A 19,648-nucleotide genomic window follows, 5' to 3' on the forward strand; every position below is an offset into this window, starting at 1 on the left:
CATCAAGAGCTTGTCTTTTGTTTCCATTTTGAGGATTATCAGTGATGTTAATATAATTTTTTGCAGGAAAGCAGAGGATGAGAGGAAAGAAAGAATTAGCTTTATAATAACATTTTATAATAATTTCTCACAGAGTGCACAAATGTGTCCTAAACAACTGGGAAGCCAGGATCTGTGTGCTGTCATATTGTACTGTAAATGAATCATGCTAAGAGGTAGAGATGTGACGAGACAGTTACCTCACGATACGAGACAACAGGTATTGAATTTAGCATTTATGTGTTTTCAATGTGTTTTTTTTTTTCTTCTTCTCAGGCATGTGTGACATATGAAAACTTCATGACTGACTTGGCGAAGCTTATCCGAACTGACCGGGGTCTGAAAGTTAATGACACTAATATAAGGCAAGAGGTTGCCCGGGTGATGATGATGGAAAAGGAAATTGCTAATGTAAGCATGGAAACTTCTAAAATTCTGGTGTCAGACCTGATACACTGTATGTAATCAACAACTTTCAAACTATTGAGAAGGTTAATAGTAACTGCAGCACTTGAATATCACCAGATGTTTACTAATGTATGCTGCAACTGCCTAAAGTTTCCATTTTAGCAAATGTAAGGCAAGTTTTAATCAACTTAAATGTAATACTTTATACACTGGTTGACACTGTTCACTACTAATAGTATAGATCAATAAGCAAATTTTTAGCACTACATTTAGAGTTAAATTAGGGGTAGATTTCATTTAATTTTATATTTATTTTATATTTAATGTTATCTTTATATTTAATTTCATGTTCACATTATTATTTACATATATTTTTATATTTATATAATTTATATTTTGTTTACACTACATCACATTCGGCTTACATCCATTATTAGAAGATGCACAAAAATAAAAATAAAAATATATACTCATACAATCTCCTCAACCTTTGGACAACCTTTTGAAACTCTACTAGAAAGAGAGGGACTGATAAAATTAGTTTGAGTTTTATATTTTATTTCAATATTTACTGTACCTTATGCGTACTTCTAATTTTGAACATTTGAAAATGGCACAAACTTCATGCTTTTTATTTTTTTATTTATTTTAGCTATATCTGGATACTCGAAAAAAAAAAAAAAATACTTGGAAGTTACTTGAAACTTTATTGTACATTCATTGCCCAAAGGAACAGTGTTTCTTTGTTTAACCCATATGTTGTGTTTGTGCTCCACACTGAAACAATTTGCTAGAGTGGCTGTACAGCACAGCTTTCGTAAATATCGCTGCCATGTTTCCCTCAGTGTTCCTGCCTGGTGATGTTTTTACCTTTTATGATAGTGAGCTCATTCCTATTCAGTTTACACAGTATGGATTACAGGCCTAGTAATTTGTGTTGAAACTTGAATCAGACCCATACTGCTGCTGAAACCTTTTTCTTGACAGTAATAAGACAGTTTAATGTTCATACTAGTAAAAATCACAACAGTATAATATGGATTCATGGTAGATTTGGTTCAGAGGAGTCTACATAGCAAATTTTTCATGTCCTAGATTAAATTCTCTATTGAGGCAATGGCAGGAAGGAAGGAAGGAAGGAAGGAAGGAAGGAAAGAAAGAAAGAAAGAAAGAAAGAAAGAAAGAAAGAAAGAAAGAAAGAAAGAAAGAAAGAAAGAAAGAAAGAAAGAAAGAAAGAAAGAAAGAAAGAAAGAAAATGAATGAATAAGGGAATTGGGCTGCTGCATATACAGCTATGGAAAAAATTAAGAGACCACTCCAAGTTCAGAAATCAATGTTAAGTGGTCTCTTAATTTTTTCCATAGCTGTATATAATATGACAGAGGACAACTGGACAAAAAGCTGTTGAACCTCCTTCTCACATCCCAGGAAATGCACTGAAATTCATGCTCTCCCTGTTGTCACAGGCAACAGACACACCAGAGGACAGAAACAACCCGGTTCTGCTTTATAACAAGGTGCCTCTGGAGACCCTAAACAACAATTTCACCCTGGACTTTGATTCCAAGGTAAAACAAAAACAAAAAACAACAACAACAAAAAAAAAAACAACAACTCCCATGCTACTGCATACAATGCCTTATCATACACCGCTATATAGTTTACTTATGTGTAATTTGATGTTTATTGAACAATATTATTATCTTATCCTCATAACATGAAGTAACAGATTTTCATTTTGTTCTGCACTGTTCCTATTCAGGTGTTCAACTGGACGCTCTTCACTAATAAGATCATGGATACAGTTGGTGTTCCTATTACAGACAGTGAGGAGGTTATTGTGTATGCCCCGAATTACTTTAAGAGGCTCAACCCTGTCCTTGCCAAGTACACAAAGAGGTAATTCATGACATGCACAATTTTCTCTCTAGAATGTGCTATTAAAATGCTGCTATACAACATGACCACACTAATATATTTTTTCTAGTATACAATATGCATACTGTGCTTGCCAATTTTCTTTATACATGGAATATCAGCATGGGCTACTATGTCTCCAAAATGTTTAGGATACACTGTCTGAAATGCTGTATCCTACAATACAATGTACTCACCTTGACAAATAAATTAGAAGCAATCTGTAACGCTTTTTAAAGTAATCATGGCAGGAAATTATTAGATTTTTTTCTTACCTATTTTTTATGTATGCGAGTGAAACGACTTGATTTTGTCCATGGGGGACAGTAACATGTAAGGGACAGTTTGCTAGAGGAGGGGTTTTGAAATTGGCACCTTAATACCCAGTCCTTGTTCATGTCATCAGAGATGTCATTGCAAGGGAAAAGAGACATTAATATTTTTGATTAAAGATTATGAGTACACATTAATAAAATAATAATAATAATAATAATATGCACGGATAAATAATTTTATAAACACTGAAACATTCCATAAAAAAACTAAGAATTGTCCATTTTGATTTCATTGTGACTTTAACATCTGTCTCTTGACTCATTTTTTTTTTTTTTTGTTCAGACAGCAAAAGGATAAGATGTGTAAATGCTGAGGAACATTTCAGGTTACAAATTTAACCCGGTTTCCTGAAAGGGAACTAGACACTGTGTTATGACGTTAACACTATGGGATTGCTTCTATGTGAGCCAGTGTCTGAAGCATGTGTGGAAAACAAACCAATCACATTGGCCAGAGAATGGTCAGTTGAAGCAACATCAGTGCGCCAAGAAGACCATAAATAGACGTGTCATCAGATAATAATTGTCTAAAGGAAGGCGTTTCAGGCTGTTGAATTTTGGCAAGGCAACAACTTCTCGTTCCCTCTCAGGGAACTGGGTTACATGCGTAACCTGAGACATTCCCTTTCGATTGGAACTCAACGTTACGTTATGACCTTAATGCTATGGGAGCATTAATACCCACGTCGCCATACTGAGGGAATGTCTGACAAATGTATGTAAAGTATGCTCAAGCGCAAATGATAAGTGACCTAAAAAAATTCAGAATTTAAAATCAGTGACTTCATACGAAGCATACCACGTGCCTCATAACTAGCCAGAAAGATTACTAGGCCTAGCGGCCGAAAGGACCTGAGACCTCATAGCCACATCCAGACTGTAAAACCTTTTGAATTTGTGTGGAAAGAACCAGCCCACCACAGAACAGACATCCTGGAAGGATAACGCTTTTGAGGAGGCCACACCCCAGGTGGAGTGGGCTCTAACACCTAGAGGTGAAGCTAACCCACGTGCCTCATAGGCAATGGTAATAGCAGCCAAAATCCAGTGATATTGTCGCTGCTTGTAGACGGGGGGAACCTCTGCTCCGACCTCCAAAGCAGATAAAAAGCTGCTCAGAGAAGGAAGGCCTCAACCATCTGGCACCACAGAGGAAACGAGACACAAGGGGATTCTGCTCCATAGTGGCTCCATTAATATGACTGTGGCAAATAGATATAGCAACCACATATACTTTTAAGTGTAGCAGGTGATAATCCTGCCGAAAGGTGCTCTTGCAAAAACTCCAGCACTGAACCAATCGGACAGTGAACTGGGTCAGCATGATGCTGTGCACACCATGATTTGAAGAGATGCCACTTCAGGGTATAAAGTTTTCTGGTAGAGGGAGCTCTAGCTTTTAAAATGGTATCAACAACCTTGTTGAGAGACCGGGATTTATGAGCTGGCCCCCCTCAGGGGCCAGACCCACAGCTTCCATATCTCAGGCTGAGGATGAAACACTGTGCCCCGGAAAAAGAAGGTCTCTCCTGGTTGGAATATCCATAGAAGAGGCTAGAGGTTAAAATCAGCCAGTCGTCGATATAATTGAGTACACAAATGCCCTGGAGTTGCAGAAGTGCCACATCCATGCACTTCGTAATTGTGCTCCTTGGGAACCGCAACCTGCAGATAGGCCTCAACCATCTGGCACCGCGGAGGAAATGGGGCTAGAGGTGTGAGGGCAAACCAGAGTGGACAATGAGTCAACTCCTAAGAGGCGAACAATTCTACTTCCTCCTGGCCGAACCTCTTATAAATGAACTCCACTATCTCCGGATAGAGTCTCCACCTCCTGGGCCTCAGCTCCTGCCTCGACAGGATGTCTACCCCCAGGTAGATGCCCAGGATTGTAAACTGCTCTGAGAGAAAGCAGTTAGTCTTGCACTCAGAGCAGGATCTGCTTTACCAACTTAAACAAGGGGTGTGCTTAAGAAAGTACCTGAGAGCAAAGAATACAACCTTCATCTCTAGGCCATTTTTTGTTCCAGAGGAGATGTTGGCCTTCCCAAACCCCCTGGACTGGGTGACCGTCCAATATCACTCCCCAACCCGTAAGGGAGGCATCTGTGGTCACTAGCTATGTTTCCATCCAAAGTTGTGAATTTAATTAAAAATGGGAAGATCGCATAAAACATTTGCACCAGTAAATGATCATTTCCATCCAGTAAGTCGAACAGAGCAATATCATCACTTCCTGATAAACTGATGCTAAATATCACTAAGTAGGAGAAGACACTGTATATAGCCTAATTATTTTTGTATATAATAAATTACTTGCGCTTTAGAGCATGCAGATCAAATGCAATAAATTATGTTTTATAAATGTAGTTCAGGAGGAACAAGTCAAATAAGATACCCAATCATTGCATCATCTTAATCATTACGTCATCTCAACCAGCTGTCAACAATCTGTAATCAACGTATCTACCCAATCTGCATGAGTTCAGGCCTGTATATAATCACAGTCAAACTCACCCAAGGATCCTCGACGTCATGCTATCTTGCTTTCGGAGGTGAATGCCTGCTGTTTGGGAACGCAGTCGTGTAAGACAGTTCTGGGAGGTAATTATACCAAACCACTTTAACAACAGACTTTGCTCAGGCATTTCAGAATGACCAAAACAACATTTCAACAATGAGATCAGTCTGCTGGTTAGTCTAGTTATGCCGTCCCATCATGCAAAGTCATATGACTTTTTTTAATGCGTATCAAGGAATGTGTTTGAGATAAATGTGTTTCCATCATAGCTTATCTGCATGCTTTCTTAACAGATACAAAATATATCTGACTTAATTGAGCATATAAGTTTTTTATGTGCATTTTTAAATTTGCACCCACATGGAGTGCCACACCACTCCTGGAAATGTTCTCCTCTGACTTGGAGAGAGAACGCTCTTTTTGACAATTAATCTCAACCCCAAATGTTGTAGGTGTGCGAGAATGACATCTTGATGCTGAACCTCTAGTTCTCTTGACCTGGCTAAAATCAGCCAGTTGTCGATATAATTGAGTACACAAATGCCCTGGAGTTGCAGAAGTGCCACATCCATGCACTTCGTAAATGTGCTGGGTGACAGAGCTACAGTAGGCCGAAAGGCAGAATCCAATACTGGTAAGCTGGATACTGGAAAGCAAGCCTGAGAATTTTTCTGTGTTTTTGTAAGATCTCTATTTGGAAAGATGTGCCCCTTAGATCAAACCAATCCTCTGATTGAATTTGAGATACGAACATTTTGAGTGTTAGCATCTTGAAGTTGAATTCAATTCTGTATTTAGCAGAAGCCTCCACACTGTCAAATACTGAGATCGAGGAATCATTTTCTCCACTTCAGCTTGAACTGAGGAGGTTAAATGTTCGAGAACTTTAAAGGGCATACCGGCAGGTTCTTGGCTCACTAAAGAATTCTTTTGAGAAGGAAGCGGGAAGGAAGCGGGAAGATATTCATATTGGGCAGAAATCCCTCTGTGGTTCACCACACCCTGAAAAACAGGTCACTCCGGGTCAACTCCCTCACCAGTATCCATATCTTTCAACAAATAGGACTAGAACACCTGAAGAATTTCCATTGTGTGCAGTAACGCACCAGCCTGACCTGCTGCCTCAAATGCTTAATCCACGAGGCTAGATGTAACTCTGCTTTTCATAGATGATGCCGCTGCCAGGGAGAGATAGCCAGCTAGCATCACTTTAAACCTTGGCATCGCCTCATAACCATACTCTCCAAAACCCATGATAGTCGCGTAACGTCAAGGGTGTATGGATACGAGCCGAGTATGGGTTGTTCCAAGACCTCGACACCTCAATGTGGAGGTCTGGAAAAAATGGCAGATGTTTACGGGCCTGATGTCTCAGACTGCTAGTGAGAAAGCACTCATCTAGCATTCTTTTCTTGTTTTGTGTTTTCTCATCTGGCCATTCAATACTAAGTTTCTGTACCACTTGAGAAAACCACCTCTAACAGCTCCTCAAATGCTTTAGATGACCGAGGTGCACTCGTGGCATCAGTGCTACCACCCACCTCCTTAGAACTGGAGATAGCAGACAGTGGATCCTCATCTGGATCAGAAGAAATCACCAAGCGAGCTTCTGAATCCAGAATGAGATCCTGAGATTCTGATGATGCAGCAAGAGAAAGGGCAGAGCCCACCAGATCCATCTGTGAAGCCCATGATTTTAAGGCAGAAACACACCAAGCCAATGCCGATGAACTAGTGGCAATGAAAGCAGACTATGTGGTTGGCTCACGTTGGCAGCATCTGGGTCCAAAGTTGTCCTGACACACCAAACCGACGCTCGACAGCCGATGGCCAAGTAGCACGTCGGTTCTGCGCCTGCGTAAAATGAAATGCCTTTCCATACCAGCCGGTGGCAGTAGCTGAACAGCCAATCAGAATGATCAGAGAGCCCGACAGACCGACGAGCTCTGACACCGATTCAACATGTCAAATCGGTCGGAAAAAAGCAGACGAGGACCAACTTCAGCCGACGGTGCAGAACACACTGAGAAAACTTAGTCGGCCGATGAACAAAAACTGCCCGACGGCCGACCGTCGGCTTGGTGTGTTCCTGGCCTTAAGTCGATGTGATGCCTCAGCAGATGCGGGACCTAAACCATGGGGCACATAAACCTGACTCCCATCCCTCGTGAAGAGAGCCAGATGTGAGCAGAGCTTTCTCAATGTGAATTTTTCACAGTAAGGGCAATCGCCTCCCTCGAGAGATACTCTAGCATGTTCTGCTCCCAAACATATCAAACACAGATCCTATTCATCACCCCTCATAAGAAAGTAAGGCCATGGTGGAACACACTGCTTATATTGCTTGTCTGGTGCAAACTTGGATTCTTTTTTTTTTTTTCACTCCTAACATACCTGTACACAGTGGACTTTCCATACACACACGCAAACAAACAGATTCCTGAAGACAAAGAGGCTGATGATGCATTTTTAGGGCATCTATTTATGGACTTTGTGATGCACTGACGTTACATCACCTGCCCTTTCTCTGGCCAATGTGATTGGCTTGTTTTCCACACATGCTTCAGACACTAGTAGCTTTCCCATAATGTTAATGTCATTATGCAGCATTGAGTTCCACTCGAAAAGGGAACTATTTCTATAACTGGGCTCCCTGAATTCACTACACAAATAAAAAATTACAGTATATACATATAAACCATGTGATCGTGTGTGCAGGGACATGCAGAACTACATGGTGTGGCGTTTTGTTATGAATCTGGTGGTTGGTTTAAGCAGACAATACAGGGAAACCAGAAAAGCTTTCAGAAAGGTAAGGACCAAAAAAAAAAATATATATATATAGATTCAAACAGTCAATTTTAAAAACGTTTATGCTCTTTCTCCCACCTCTCTCAGGCCATCTATGGGACCACATCTGAAGCAGCTATTTGGAGACAGTGTGCCATCTATGTGAACAATAACATGGAGAATGCTGTGGGGAGATTGTATGTAGAGGAGGCCTTTGCTGGAGATAGCAAAGTCATGGTGAGCTGTGTGCAAATGCAGTGTATGTCTGTGTGGGTTAGGGCTGTGCAGTTAATCATATTTTCGATTTCAATTTTGATTTTGGCTTCCAACGGTTATGAAAACAAGATAATCGAGGTAAAACGATTAGTTTACTGTACCGTTGCTGCATTCCGTTCAGCACACCTTCCTTTCCTTCACAGTAGTGCACTTTTATTCCTCCCTAACCCAAACTTAACATCCAAATCAGCTGTATAAGAGAGGGATGTAAAATGCAGTCTACTGTTGCTAAACTTCAGAACGTGCTTGGTATTAAACATAAACAGTGCTATTAAAAGCGCATTAAGCCGCGAAATAGATGCTGTTCCCTAGGTGGCCACCTGTGCGCACACTCTGAGACGGTGTGGAACCTGCATAAGCAAAGGGCTTTTGATCCACACAGAGAGCCGTGAGGGAATGGCGGGAGGCTGGTGACGCAAGTGATAATGAGCATCACCTGCGAGGCGCGCCGGCCTCAAGTCTCTCATGGAGGAGCTCCGGAGGCATAAAAGGAGGACCGACGACAGTGAAGGACGAGAGAGGACCAGGCCTGGATATTATTTTATGTTTTATTATGTTTGTGTGGCCGGCAGACCACACAAATATAATATTGTTTATTTATATATTAAAGTTTTGTTGAACGTTCGCCGGTTCCCGCCTCCTTCCCGCCTTCTTCCCGCCTTCTTCCCGCCTCCTTCCCGTATTTATGAACTGTGTTACATTGGTGCCGAAACCCGGGAGGAAGGAGGAACATGCTGTCGGAGAGCCCTCGCTGCTGAGGGGGATCACGGTGCTGCGGAGTTCGGGCAGTGTGAAGACCACGAGTGGCTGCCCGAGGCGGTGGTGCTGGAGCATAGTGACAGGTGGGACGAAGAGCTCGGTGCCGTGCCCCTGGGACGAGGTGGGGTGGGTGCCATCCAAGAGGGAGCGGAGGAGTTGCCGCCGTTCGCCGTGGGCCGGAGCCTGCTGCCGTCCGCCATGAAGGGGAGGACCAGGGAATGGTGGACTCGCTGCCGGCTGCCCTCAGTCGGAGGAGCCATCGTCGGCCGCCAGGGGGCGGAGGAGGATCGAGCCGTCCACGGAGCATCCAGTACCATCTCATGGCACCGCGAGGAAGAGCCTCTCGGCTGGCTGAGAACCGAGCAGCAGTGTGTCTGGGAACCGGACCAAGAATTTTTTTTCTCTTTTTCCTCTCTCCCCTCTCTCGATCTGTCGCTCCCCTTGCTTCCGTCTCCTTTCTCTCGTCTCGTCTGTCCTTACCCCCAGGTGCTGCGGCCGCTGAGACAGGCCCCGGGGGGGAGTAGAGTGCAGTCTCGGGAGTACCCCCCAGCCTGCGAGGGGCGATGGGGGTATGTGACAAGCAGGGCGGGCGAGAGCTGTGAGGGAACGGCGCAAGGCCGGTGACGCAAGTGATAATGAGCATCTCTCAGGGAGGAGCTCCAGAGGCATAAAAGGAGGAGCAACGACAGTGAAGGACGAGAGAGGACTAGGCCTGGATATTATTTTTTGTTTTATTATGTTTATTATGTGTTATATTATGTTTATTATGTGTGGCTGGCAGACGTCCGTGAGGGTCTGCCGGCATTACTTTAATTTTGCATTTGTTTATTTATATATTAAAGTTTTGTTGAATGTTCGCCGGTTCCCGCCTCCTTCTTCTCGTATTCACGGACTGTGTTACACGCACCTAAACAGTGAAATAGCCAACACAAATATATTGAAAGGCCATTAAATGCAGTAAATGCAGTCGGTTATGTCTTAAGAGCACACTGAGAAAGTGCGCGTGTGTATTGCTGCCTTCGCTATTGGAAATTTGATAATTACCACTTGTGAAGTCGTGATTACGAGCTCATTGCATTCATGTTGCGAAATGAAAGGGTGTTCATGTGCAATTTTTACCTTGGAAACTCATATTTACCAATTCCGAGACCTCGTGAAGGCAGCATAACAGTAGGCTTATATTGGGTCCGTGCAGCTCTTAAAGGGACAGCAGCCAATATTAATGGTCTGCTAAAGTCATTGTTAATCTAACAAGAAAGACAAAGATAAAATCACTCACTGCTCTTGAATGAATAACTTTTTTAGTTTTAAATAAGAATTAGTCTATATTTAATGCATACAGTAGTTATTTTACATTTGATTAGTTTATTCAGTTTCTGTTGGGTATCACTTATCTAAATACCACTGTTAGTACATCTATGTGAAAAACCTAAAGCACTGTTTATTTAATTTGTATTTTTTTCTGTTGTATTTTTTGTCTGCTTTGTTTGTAATTAGTTTCTTTGTTCTTATTTAATTGTTGACTGTTTATTTATTCTGTAGCTGTTTTGAAAAGTTTTTACTTACATTAATTAACCTAGTATTAGTTTTTGCTGAAGTATTGATAATTGTGAAATTTCACTGACATTTGAAATTACTCATATCATGAAAGAAGGCTTTGATCATATTACCTACCAATAATCGTGTTAAATAATCGTGATTTCAATATTGACCAAAATTATCGTGATTATGATTTTTCCCATAATTGAGCAGCCCTAGTGTGGGTCCTATAATGGGACGGGTCCATTTCCTTGTATGCATGTAAGAACAGCTGAACAGTGCACCAGTACCACCTGTCATAAAACACACTCTCTAACACTCCATTAATCACTGGACTCTTCTGGCCTCAAGCCCACCACATGCATGGTGTGTGTGTGTGTGTGTGTGTGTGTGTGTGTGTGTGTGTGTGTGTGGGGTGTGTGTGTGTGTGGGGGGGGGCTGGGGTTGTACTTCAACTATGGCCACTGGGAATAGGAAAATTGTTTCAAGGAAAATCTTAAAACATTTTTCATACTCATTTAATAATTTTTGCAAAACACTGTCATGAATATTTCCATCACATCTCAACCTACAGTATGTATGTTTCATTAACACAGTTTCTGTGGCGGAAATTACTTTTTAAACATCCTTTGTTAGCATTTTTATAGTCTAAATACAAACAATTAAATAAATCAAAATATTTTAATTTTTTTCTTTTTGCATAATTTGATGTAATTACTATTTGACTGGAAATGACAACCAATAACATTATTATGTTCACAAATGATACTTAACTTTTCACACAATGTATGTCTCATATTTCATATCTTATATGCTCTTTACTACTTACCTTGGTAAATAAGTACACTAACATTTGATAAAACTTCAATATGGTCAAATTTGTTTGCTTGTAGTGGAAATTACAGTAGAACTGTGGGTCAGCCTAATCTTTGATAAAAAAAAAAAATATCTAAAATATTGAAAAGTATAGATTTATTTGACTCTTTGTTTAATATATATATTATAATTAATTTTCATGGACTGTAAGTAACTTTGAAACTACAGTACATGTCATGCACATTCTACTAACCCAAACCCTAACACCTAACAATCTACTACAGGCTACTAATACTCTAATGTGAGTTAGTTGACATGTTATTTTTGTGGCTGAACTTATTGCATATGCATTTGTAGGAGTTTCCCTTTCAGACACAAAATTTATGGGAGGGGAGCATTTAAATGAATCATGCTAGGTGATCTACTAACGTTTACAGTAGTCAATTTACTTGTATTTGTACCATTATTTAACGCCCCTAAAAAAGCATGTTTAAAACCAGCTAATTTGCACTGCTGTTGGTAGATTGCGTTAGTCACTATAGGGAAATGTTCCAGCTGTGTCTGTGTTCTTTAATTTGCGTGTAGTCAGTAGATCACATGCACAACTTTCCACTCCGATCGCTGCTTTTTTGGAATAGCACTCTCATTTATTAAGGGCCAGATTTACTAAACAGGGCAAATTAACACTAATTAATGTGTAGTAAATTTAGCCCTTAATATAAAGTGTGACGGAATGTCTAAAGTGGACCATCGAAATAAGTGTAAATTATTATTTCCTCTAAGTGATGTCTTATTTTTAAACATAATAACCTTAAATGTACACTCATTTTATGTACAGGATGTGCTGTGTACATCGATAAATATCAGCTTGCTTAATGACGTTTGTTTTTTGGCACGTCAGCAGCATTTGGTTTTATGACCGTAATCTTCTGCATAAGCACATGCATAACAGCAAGTGTAAGCATGTGGACTTGTGTGTGCGTGTGCCTGATCAGGTGACCGCTACAAGTCCCTCCCACAAATCACTCCTCACATCCATGTCGTGCCAGTGAGGTCACCAGGATAACGTTACAGATATGCACATGAAGTATATGCCAAAAATTAGCCTGATACAGCACTGTCTATCTGTCCAGGATTCTATCTAGAAGTAATGAGAACAACATTCAGTGAGCTATCAGTGGTCTCTCAGTCTGCCAGTTATATAAATGAGAGAACGAGATGTCTTGCAAGTTCCAGTTAAAACAAATCCATCATGCAGAGAGTGAAAATGGATTACATATAGCTGATTCTTCTATTTGTCCAGACTTTATCACTGACAAAGATAAACAGAATAGATACACAATTTTGTTGTTTTTAACATACAAGTTATTGGCCTTAAATGGGTGATAAAGAATAGAAAACAGTTCATAATTTTGAGAAATGTTAGGATACATTTGCTTTCCTCCTCATAGATTAGACCTTTCACTAAACTCCACTCCACAACACTCACTGTGGATCTTGGCCTGCATACTAGCTACCTGTCTAAACTGCATGAAAGCTTGGGCTTGTACTAAATTCATTAAAAGCCTACAAAAGGTGGTTGCTATTTATTATTGTATAGACATCTTGTTGCCCCTTTATACTAGACTTACTGAATAGTTCCTGTTTATCCTTTGGATGTATTAATGCAATCTAAATTGCCCACATTTATTACTCAGATCTAAAAACAGTACGAGCACAACCTATGTATGAGAATTTCTGTGGAGAAATGGTGTCTCATGGTGTCCTTCTCTCTGATTTGCTCAGATGGATGAGATGATCACTAACATAAGAGAGGTATTTGTGAGCAATCTGGATGATCTAGCCTGGATGGACGCTGAAACTAAGAAAGCTGCAGAGGAGAAGGTGAGGCTTATTTTCATTTCTGTTTCAGTTTTAAGCTTAATAACACTGTATAATCGCTGCTGATCAAATAAACAACAAAGACTTGAAATTATACTGAGACATGGCAAAAGGTAACTTTGAAAGCTCATTCCTTAAAAAACTTGGCCTTAATTAAAGAAATAAAGAGATTGCACTCAGATCCAATAAATGTATTAGCTACTTTAAAGGCTATTTCTTTACTCTTCCTCACTACAGGCCCGAGCAATCAGAGAAAGAATTGGTTTCTCAGAAAATATCATGAACAACACATACCTGGACCAGGAGTACCAAGATGTAAGTGGCTAAAAGATAAAGAGTAGAATGAGGGGCCAGGAGTTCAAAAAGATCATTTTAATTTAAACCAGGGGTGTCCAATCCTTTGAGTTTTCCAGGTATAGACGACACCATTGTCAAAATGTTCCCCATTCATACAAATCCGTGAAACTGACTAAAATCTATATACTGTATTCTGCTGGCAGGCCATTAGATGGTAATGAAACACTATCCACTTGTTAAGTCGTGACGTAAGCAACGGCGTTTCTGGGTCCAAGCCTCAACTCGTTTCACTTGAGAATGCCATCTCGACGGCCGTTTATGAGCGCTATTTATTCATATTAAACATTTAACATTTTAAAAAGTTAACCATTTAATATACTTAGTCTACACAACAGTCTCTGTGCTCACAGCATCACAGACATTAATATTTTAATGATTTATAAAAGATGAATCAGACGTGATGTCAGACTTAACAACTGAATAGACTGAACATGTAATGAACGTGCATGTTTTAGTTGAAAATGGTGTCGTCTGTCGTGTAAACGAACCAGCTAATCAAACTACCTGTCTCGAAGTTTCTAGTATGCCTAGCAATACGCTAGGCATACTAGAAACTTCGAGACAGGTAGTTTGAGGCAAGTTGGTGGTTTGGACACCCTGATTTAAACCATTTAAGACCAATCTGTTGTGCAAATCTTTATTTTTTATTAGTTAAGCTATAATGCAGAAAAATACTTTGAGAACATCCTGAAGAACTTGGAGTTTGGTCAGAAGAAACGCCTGAAGAAACTGCGTGTCAAAGTTAACAAAGAAGAGTAAGACCTCTTTCCACAATCCACAAAATAGCTCTAAAATAGCTGTCATTTTCCAAGTATAGTAACTGCTATAAAACTCCAAGGAATAAAGATCTGTTATTAAATATTAAAGTAATATGCTTTTTTATTCAAGGTGGATCACAGGAGCTGCTGTGGTCAATGCATTTTACTCATCTAGCAGAAACCAAATAGGTACTTGAAATGCATTTACATAATGTAGCAGTAATTGAACAAAACAAATTAGGCATGCCTGATCAATTAACTAATTATTATTACATTGGAATTATCTGCTTTCTCTCAGTATTTCCTGCAGGTATTCTTCAGCCCCCATTCTTTGGTAAAGGTCAGCCCTGGTCTCTGAACTATGGGGGCATTGGGATGGTCATTGGACATGAGATCACACATGGCTTTGATGACAATGGTAAGAAAAAGAAAAAGAAAAAATGCGCACATCCCAACTAAACTCAGGGCAGGTGCTCGATCATAAAGTAACTCCAAAATAAACCAAAAAAGAACTGCACACTGCCATTGCTGCTCTCAGAATTTAATGATTTAATAATTTGATGACAATGGTATCACAATAGATACAGATCTTCCTAAAATAATTCTTCACATAACGCTGTTTTAAGTTTCATCTCCATGCATTTCCTTTCTTGTTTAGGACGTAATTTTGATAAAGACGGTGACCTCAAAGACTGGTGGACTCCATCTTCGACTCAGAAATTCCATGAGCTTTCAAAATGCATTGTAGACCAATATGGAAGCTACTCTTGGGATCTGGCAAATGGACAAAATGTATAACATCAAATATCTTCACATTGATTCTCACTAATTCACAGTCAATAACTGTCTAATCAGACCATGATCATAGTTTAAATTTCATTTCTTTTTTATTTATATAAATATGAGGTTATGTAGCGCAATGAGGGGAATTTATTCAAGCTGACATGCAACACAAATGTTGTTTAACAGAAAATACTACAGTTCTATCTACCCTACTGTGCTAGGCTGTTTATCGTATGTGGCACATACGACTTTCATGCCTCTGTCATTGGTTATTCATAGCTGCCTGGCAACAGCACTTTGAACCTTATTGTACACAAATAGTTGGAACTAGAATAAGCTGTGATTTTCTAGAGATGTAGAAAGACATCTAAATTACGGTCTTATTTTCCATCCCCTTTCTTCTCTCTCTTTCTCTTCTTTCATTTTTGTGAACAGCTAAATGGGAATAATACCCTTGGGGAGAACATTGCTGACAACGGGGGCATTCGTCAGTCTTATCAAGTAAGGACAGGGCATCTTAGACTTTACTGTAGCTCTTTTGACATCCTTTTTTACAGCCAGAACTTTCTCACTTGCAAAATGGCCCAAAAATGTAATAATTTTGTACTGTGAATCTAATTTGAGCCTGTGTAATCAAAAGGTGTTAGTTTGAAGGAAAAAAAAAAAAAAAAAAAAAACACGATGATAGATTCTCATGTGCTGAGCAGAGAAAGCAGCTCAGTTTATTTCACTGTGGATGGATTTCTGTCAGACTATGATGACAGAGGGAATTGGCTTAATAGTTTAGACTCTTAGAAAAGCTGAAGGGGGAGAAAATGGCTCATGGACTACAGTTTTGTGTTTAATACTAGGTCTCACCGAACCATCAAATATGGTCTAAAGTATATAAGATATAATCACAAATCTATCACTGATTCACAGGTCACATGTGAATCACATTGTTTTCAGAAAGCATTTGGCTGTGAGATGAAACTTCATGTCTGATGTTAATTATTATTTAGAAATCTGAGAGAGAAAAGAGTTTGTTTCCAGTAACTGCTTCCAAAGATTCATCAGTATCACTGTGCTATCACTTTTTCAGGCCTACCAGAACTATGTGAAAAAACATGGAAAAGAAGCTCCTCTGCCTGGAATTGATCTCAATCATGAGCAACTCTTTTTCCTTAACTTTGCACAGGTGAAACTCTTTATGTTCTTATAACTAAGAACATAAAGGAATATTCCATATTCAGTACAAGTTAAGATTAGTTGACACCACCTTGTGACATTGTGTTGATGACCACATTTTCCCCTACTTTTCCCTCCTTAAAAAAATCTGGCTGACAGTGAGGCACTTACAAGTGAATGGGACCAGTTCATAAATACTTAATTATTCATTGTTAGCCATAAGACGTGAACAAAATGTGTGACTGTAGTGTAAAAAATTACTTAACCATATCTGTGTAAAGTTACATAAAATTTTACAACTTCATTGCCATATAATGCCAAATAAAAATTAAACGACATCTCAAATGCATGGCAGTTTTAACAGAACATTTATGAAATTTTAAGCTTCACATATCTTGCTTTTAATCTGCATGTTTCTTTTTGTGTGAAAATTGACATTATGCCAATATTGAATGTATTGAACTTCTGCATAGGACGAATCAAATGAATATGAATGCCTCAGTGAAGCTTCTTGAATATTTGTATTTTGCTTTCAAGGTTTGGTGTGGAACACATAGACCTGAGCATGCTGTCAACTCCATCAAAACTGATGTCCATAGTCCAGGGAAGTTCAGGTACGTTAACCTTCTTTCACTGACGTGATGCATTTCTGTCTTTATATAGTACATTCAGACTGTTACAGTCATGTTAGATTGGGCTGGTGATCTCTATTTTGTAATTTTTCTTTGTGCAGAGTTCTTGGGTCATTACAGAACTTTCCAGAGTTTGCCAAAGCCTTCCAGTGCCAGAAAAATTACTACATGGTGCCTGAGAAGATTTGCAGGGTGTGGTGATTATTCAAGGAACAGAAGATGAGGGTTATATTGAGGGCCTGTGGTCCATAGACCCTCTCACCTCTCTGCTGACTCTTAGACCACTATGGCAGATGCTGAGAAATGCTGTAAGCTATGGCTACTATGCTCAACTCCACCAGTGTATTTGAGCTATATACAGAGAGGGGGAGCTGTCTCAGTACACTCCTGCAAGAAACAGCCAATCTATTTGATTACAGTTTGTGAGATCATTACTCAATCCATGGCTCTTACTGTTTTATACACTGTCAAATCTAAAGTAAAGATTATATAGAGATACTGTAAAAATGATCACATTATGTTAATATCAAGTAAAACTGTGAATTGAAGGTAACAGTAGCATTATGTATATTTGTAGCAATACTAGTATACATTTACTGCTTATACTGCCACTGGTGAATCTGAGTAGATTCAGTAAGTTAAACTATAAAGCTACCCATATATGCCAAGAATATTATGTATAGTACAATGAGATTTGATAGATATTTCAAAGAATAAGAAAGTTGTTAAACTCTGTATTCCTTTGTTTTAATAGCAAATTATCTAATTTGTACACAGCACACTGTAAATTAAAATATGTACACTCATTTGTAATTTGTCACTGAATACATTTTAATAGAAACTTGCATAATATCATAAAAGATGAACTGGGACAATATAAATTTACAGTAAATCAGACTCCAAATGTTTGATCTGAAAATCTAAAACATGAGAAGACGGATAGACGTATTAAAATGCAAAGTTTTTATTATTTCAATGTGCTTGGTGTGTGTTTGTGTTGTTTTTCTTCCTTCATTGTGCTGGCCTTGACATTGCTTGTATGAATGGGTTTGCATGTGGCAAATGATCTCTAGTCTGTCAAGGGTCATTGAATTAAAGCCTTAAAATGTGTTTGTTTTCAGCATCTATCACTATTTTCATATGATGTAGAAGGCTAACTGAGTCATACTGAGACCAATCCATGCACAAAGTATGTTTATGCCAAAGATTTTTACAAGTACCCTTGCTTTTTTAATCTAAAAATATTCTATATATCTGATATAATTGCTTCTAAAATGCTGTTCCCAACATATACATTACATCCTCATAAGCAATGACACAAACTGCTAAAATACTTTTTGTTTTTCTGTTTTTGGAAATGTAAAAGATTATATGTGTAATATTGTTAGTAATCAGATATAGTAACTGTATTTTACATCAGCTGTACAAGATATATTTATTTTTTGTGGGCATTGGTAAGCGCAAAGGAATTTTGTCCGAAAGCTCCTCTGTTCTCTGTTCAACAAAGACATCAACATCAACTGCTACGGTTTTCTTCTTCTTCTACTTTCTTTACATTTTTGTTCTTTTCTGTCCATTTGTTCCTTTAGGGTTTTCTTCTAAGTATGGTTTGACATTTTACATCTCTGGACACTGCTTCCCCCTCTCTGATAAAATACTGTTCACCAAAATCCATCTCAACCACTCCACAGACAAATATACCTCAGATGCCTGTATTTAGATACTTTGTAATAAGCATCTTCAGAAGAGAAATATGTTTTATTAATAAATTAATGTAAAAATCTCTTTGTTGTGTATTTTGTTCTCTCAGGGTCTCTGCTTCTTTGATGAAAAGCATTGAATAGGGAACAAAAACAGGCCTCAATAACAGACAACCTCTCTGGCATTTTCTTTGGCAGGCAAACAAGCTCTGGGAGACTGTAATGCACAATATCAGCGGCCCAGTGAAAAAAGAAACACTGTTATTTTTCCCTATGTCATGCCTTTACACTGCATTGGGTCAGATTCCATCAGGGTACTTGCTCCCACGTGGGGCTTGCAAAAGTCAGAATGTACAGTACTTTGCAGTGCGCACTCACAAATCGTCTGACCATTGTAAAGCATCACCATAGCGATTTTCTGCTCTTTACTTCATATTAGTCCTCTAGGTACTGTCCACTTTACAGCCTCTTTGCAGATGAGTTAAATATACCTCATGCTGCCACCCCCCTGATTAAAGACAGATTTGTTGGCTCACTGGTGACAAGTTGCAGTGAGGGCTGAAACTTGAACTGTAGGCCTGTGATACCTTCCTCCTAATCACTCTTCAACGTGTACTGATGTTTGATTCTGACACTTTTTTTTTTTTTTTTTGGGTTGGGGGTGGGTTTGTTTATCATAATGACTTTACATTGACTTCTATTGTCTTCATACAAAACCACTATACTTAACCCTCCCTTAAACCTTTCTGCATTCTGATTTTAATTTAAACATTCAGTATGTTTATTAATCTGTTTTATCTCTTGGGGACCATTGGCTGTTTCCTGCAACTCCTGACCCCCACACACATACTGTATAAAATCACAACCAAACACTAACAAATAAGAAGTTTTGTATTTTTTGTATTGTGTTTTACAAAGAAAATTCAGGCTTATTTTGAGTTCAAAATTACTTTGTTTTCAGCCTTGAAAC

The 19,648-nt window shown here is 39.0% G+C and overlaps 1 protein-coding gene across 8 annotated transcripts in view; it reads left to right on the plus strand.

Moving 5' to 3' along the window:
* LOC137023153 (neprilysin-like) overlaps positions 1-18,711 on the plus strand; it is an 86,131-nt gene extending 67,420 nt beyond the window's left edge. For 6 of the 8 annotated variants that reach the window (XM_067389859.1, XM_067389865.1, XM_067389857.1 and 3 more), the window contains 15 exons: positions 316-450; positions 1,914-2,015; positions 2,210-2,346; positions 7,939-8,032; positions 8,119-8,247; positions 13,186-13,284; positions 13,519-13,596; positions 14,290-14,393; positions 14,527-14,585; positions 14,695-14,814; positions 15,055-15,188; positions 15,615-15,680; positions 16,261-16,356; positions 16,884-16,960; positions 17,080-18,710. In XM_067389859.1, coding sequence (XP_067245960.1) covers positions 316-450; positions 1,914-2,015; positions 2,210-2,346; positions 7,939-8,032; positions 8,119-8,247; positions 13,186-13,284; positions 13,519-13,596; positions 14,290-14,393; positions 14,527-14,585; positions 14,695-14,814; positions 15,055-15,188; positions 15,615-15,680; positions 16,261-16,356; positions 16,884-16,960; positions 17,080-17,179 — 1,530 coding nt within the window. In that variant the 3' untranslated portion in view covers positions 17,180-18,710. Of the gene's footprint in view, positions 1-315; positions 451-1,913; positions 2,016-2,209; positions 2,347-7,938; positions 8,033-8,118; positions 8,248-13,185; positions 13,285-13,518; positions 13,597-14,289; positions 14,394-14,526; positions 14,586-14,694; positions 14,815-15,054; positions 15,189-15,614; positions 15,681-16,260; positions 16,357-16,883; positions 16,961-17,079 lie in introns of all 8 variants that reach the window. The other 2 variants (XM_067389861.1, XM_067389860.1) reach the window with 2 other exon arrangements.
* The last annotated feature ends 937 nt before the right edge of the window (positions 18,712-19,648 follow it).

The sequence above is a fragment of the Chanodichthys erythropterus genome, chromosome 7, assembly GCF_024489055.1.
Source record: "Chanodichthys erythropterus isolate Z2021 chromosome 7, ASM2448905v1, whole genome shotgun sequence".
NCBI classification, from domain to species: domain Eukaryota; kingdom Metazoa; phylum Chordata; class Actinopteri; order Cypriniformes; family Xenocyprididae; genus Chanodichthys; species Chanodichthys erythropterus.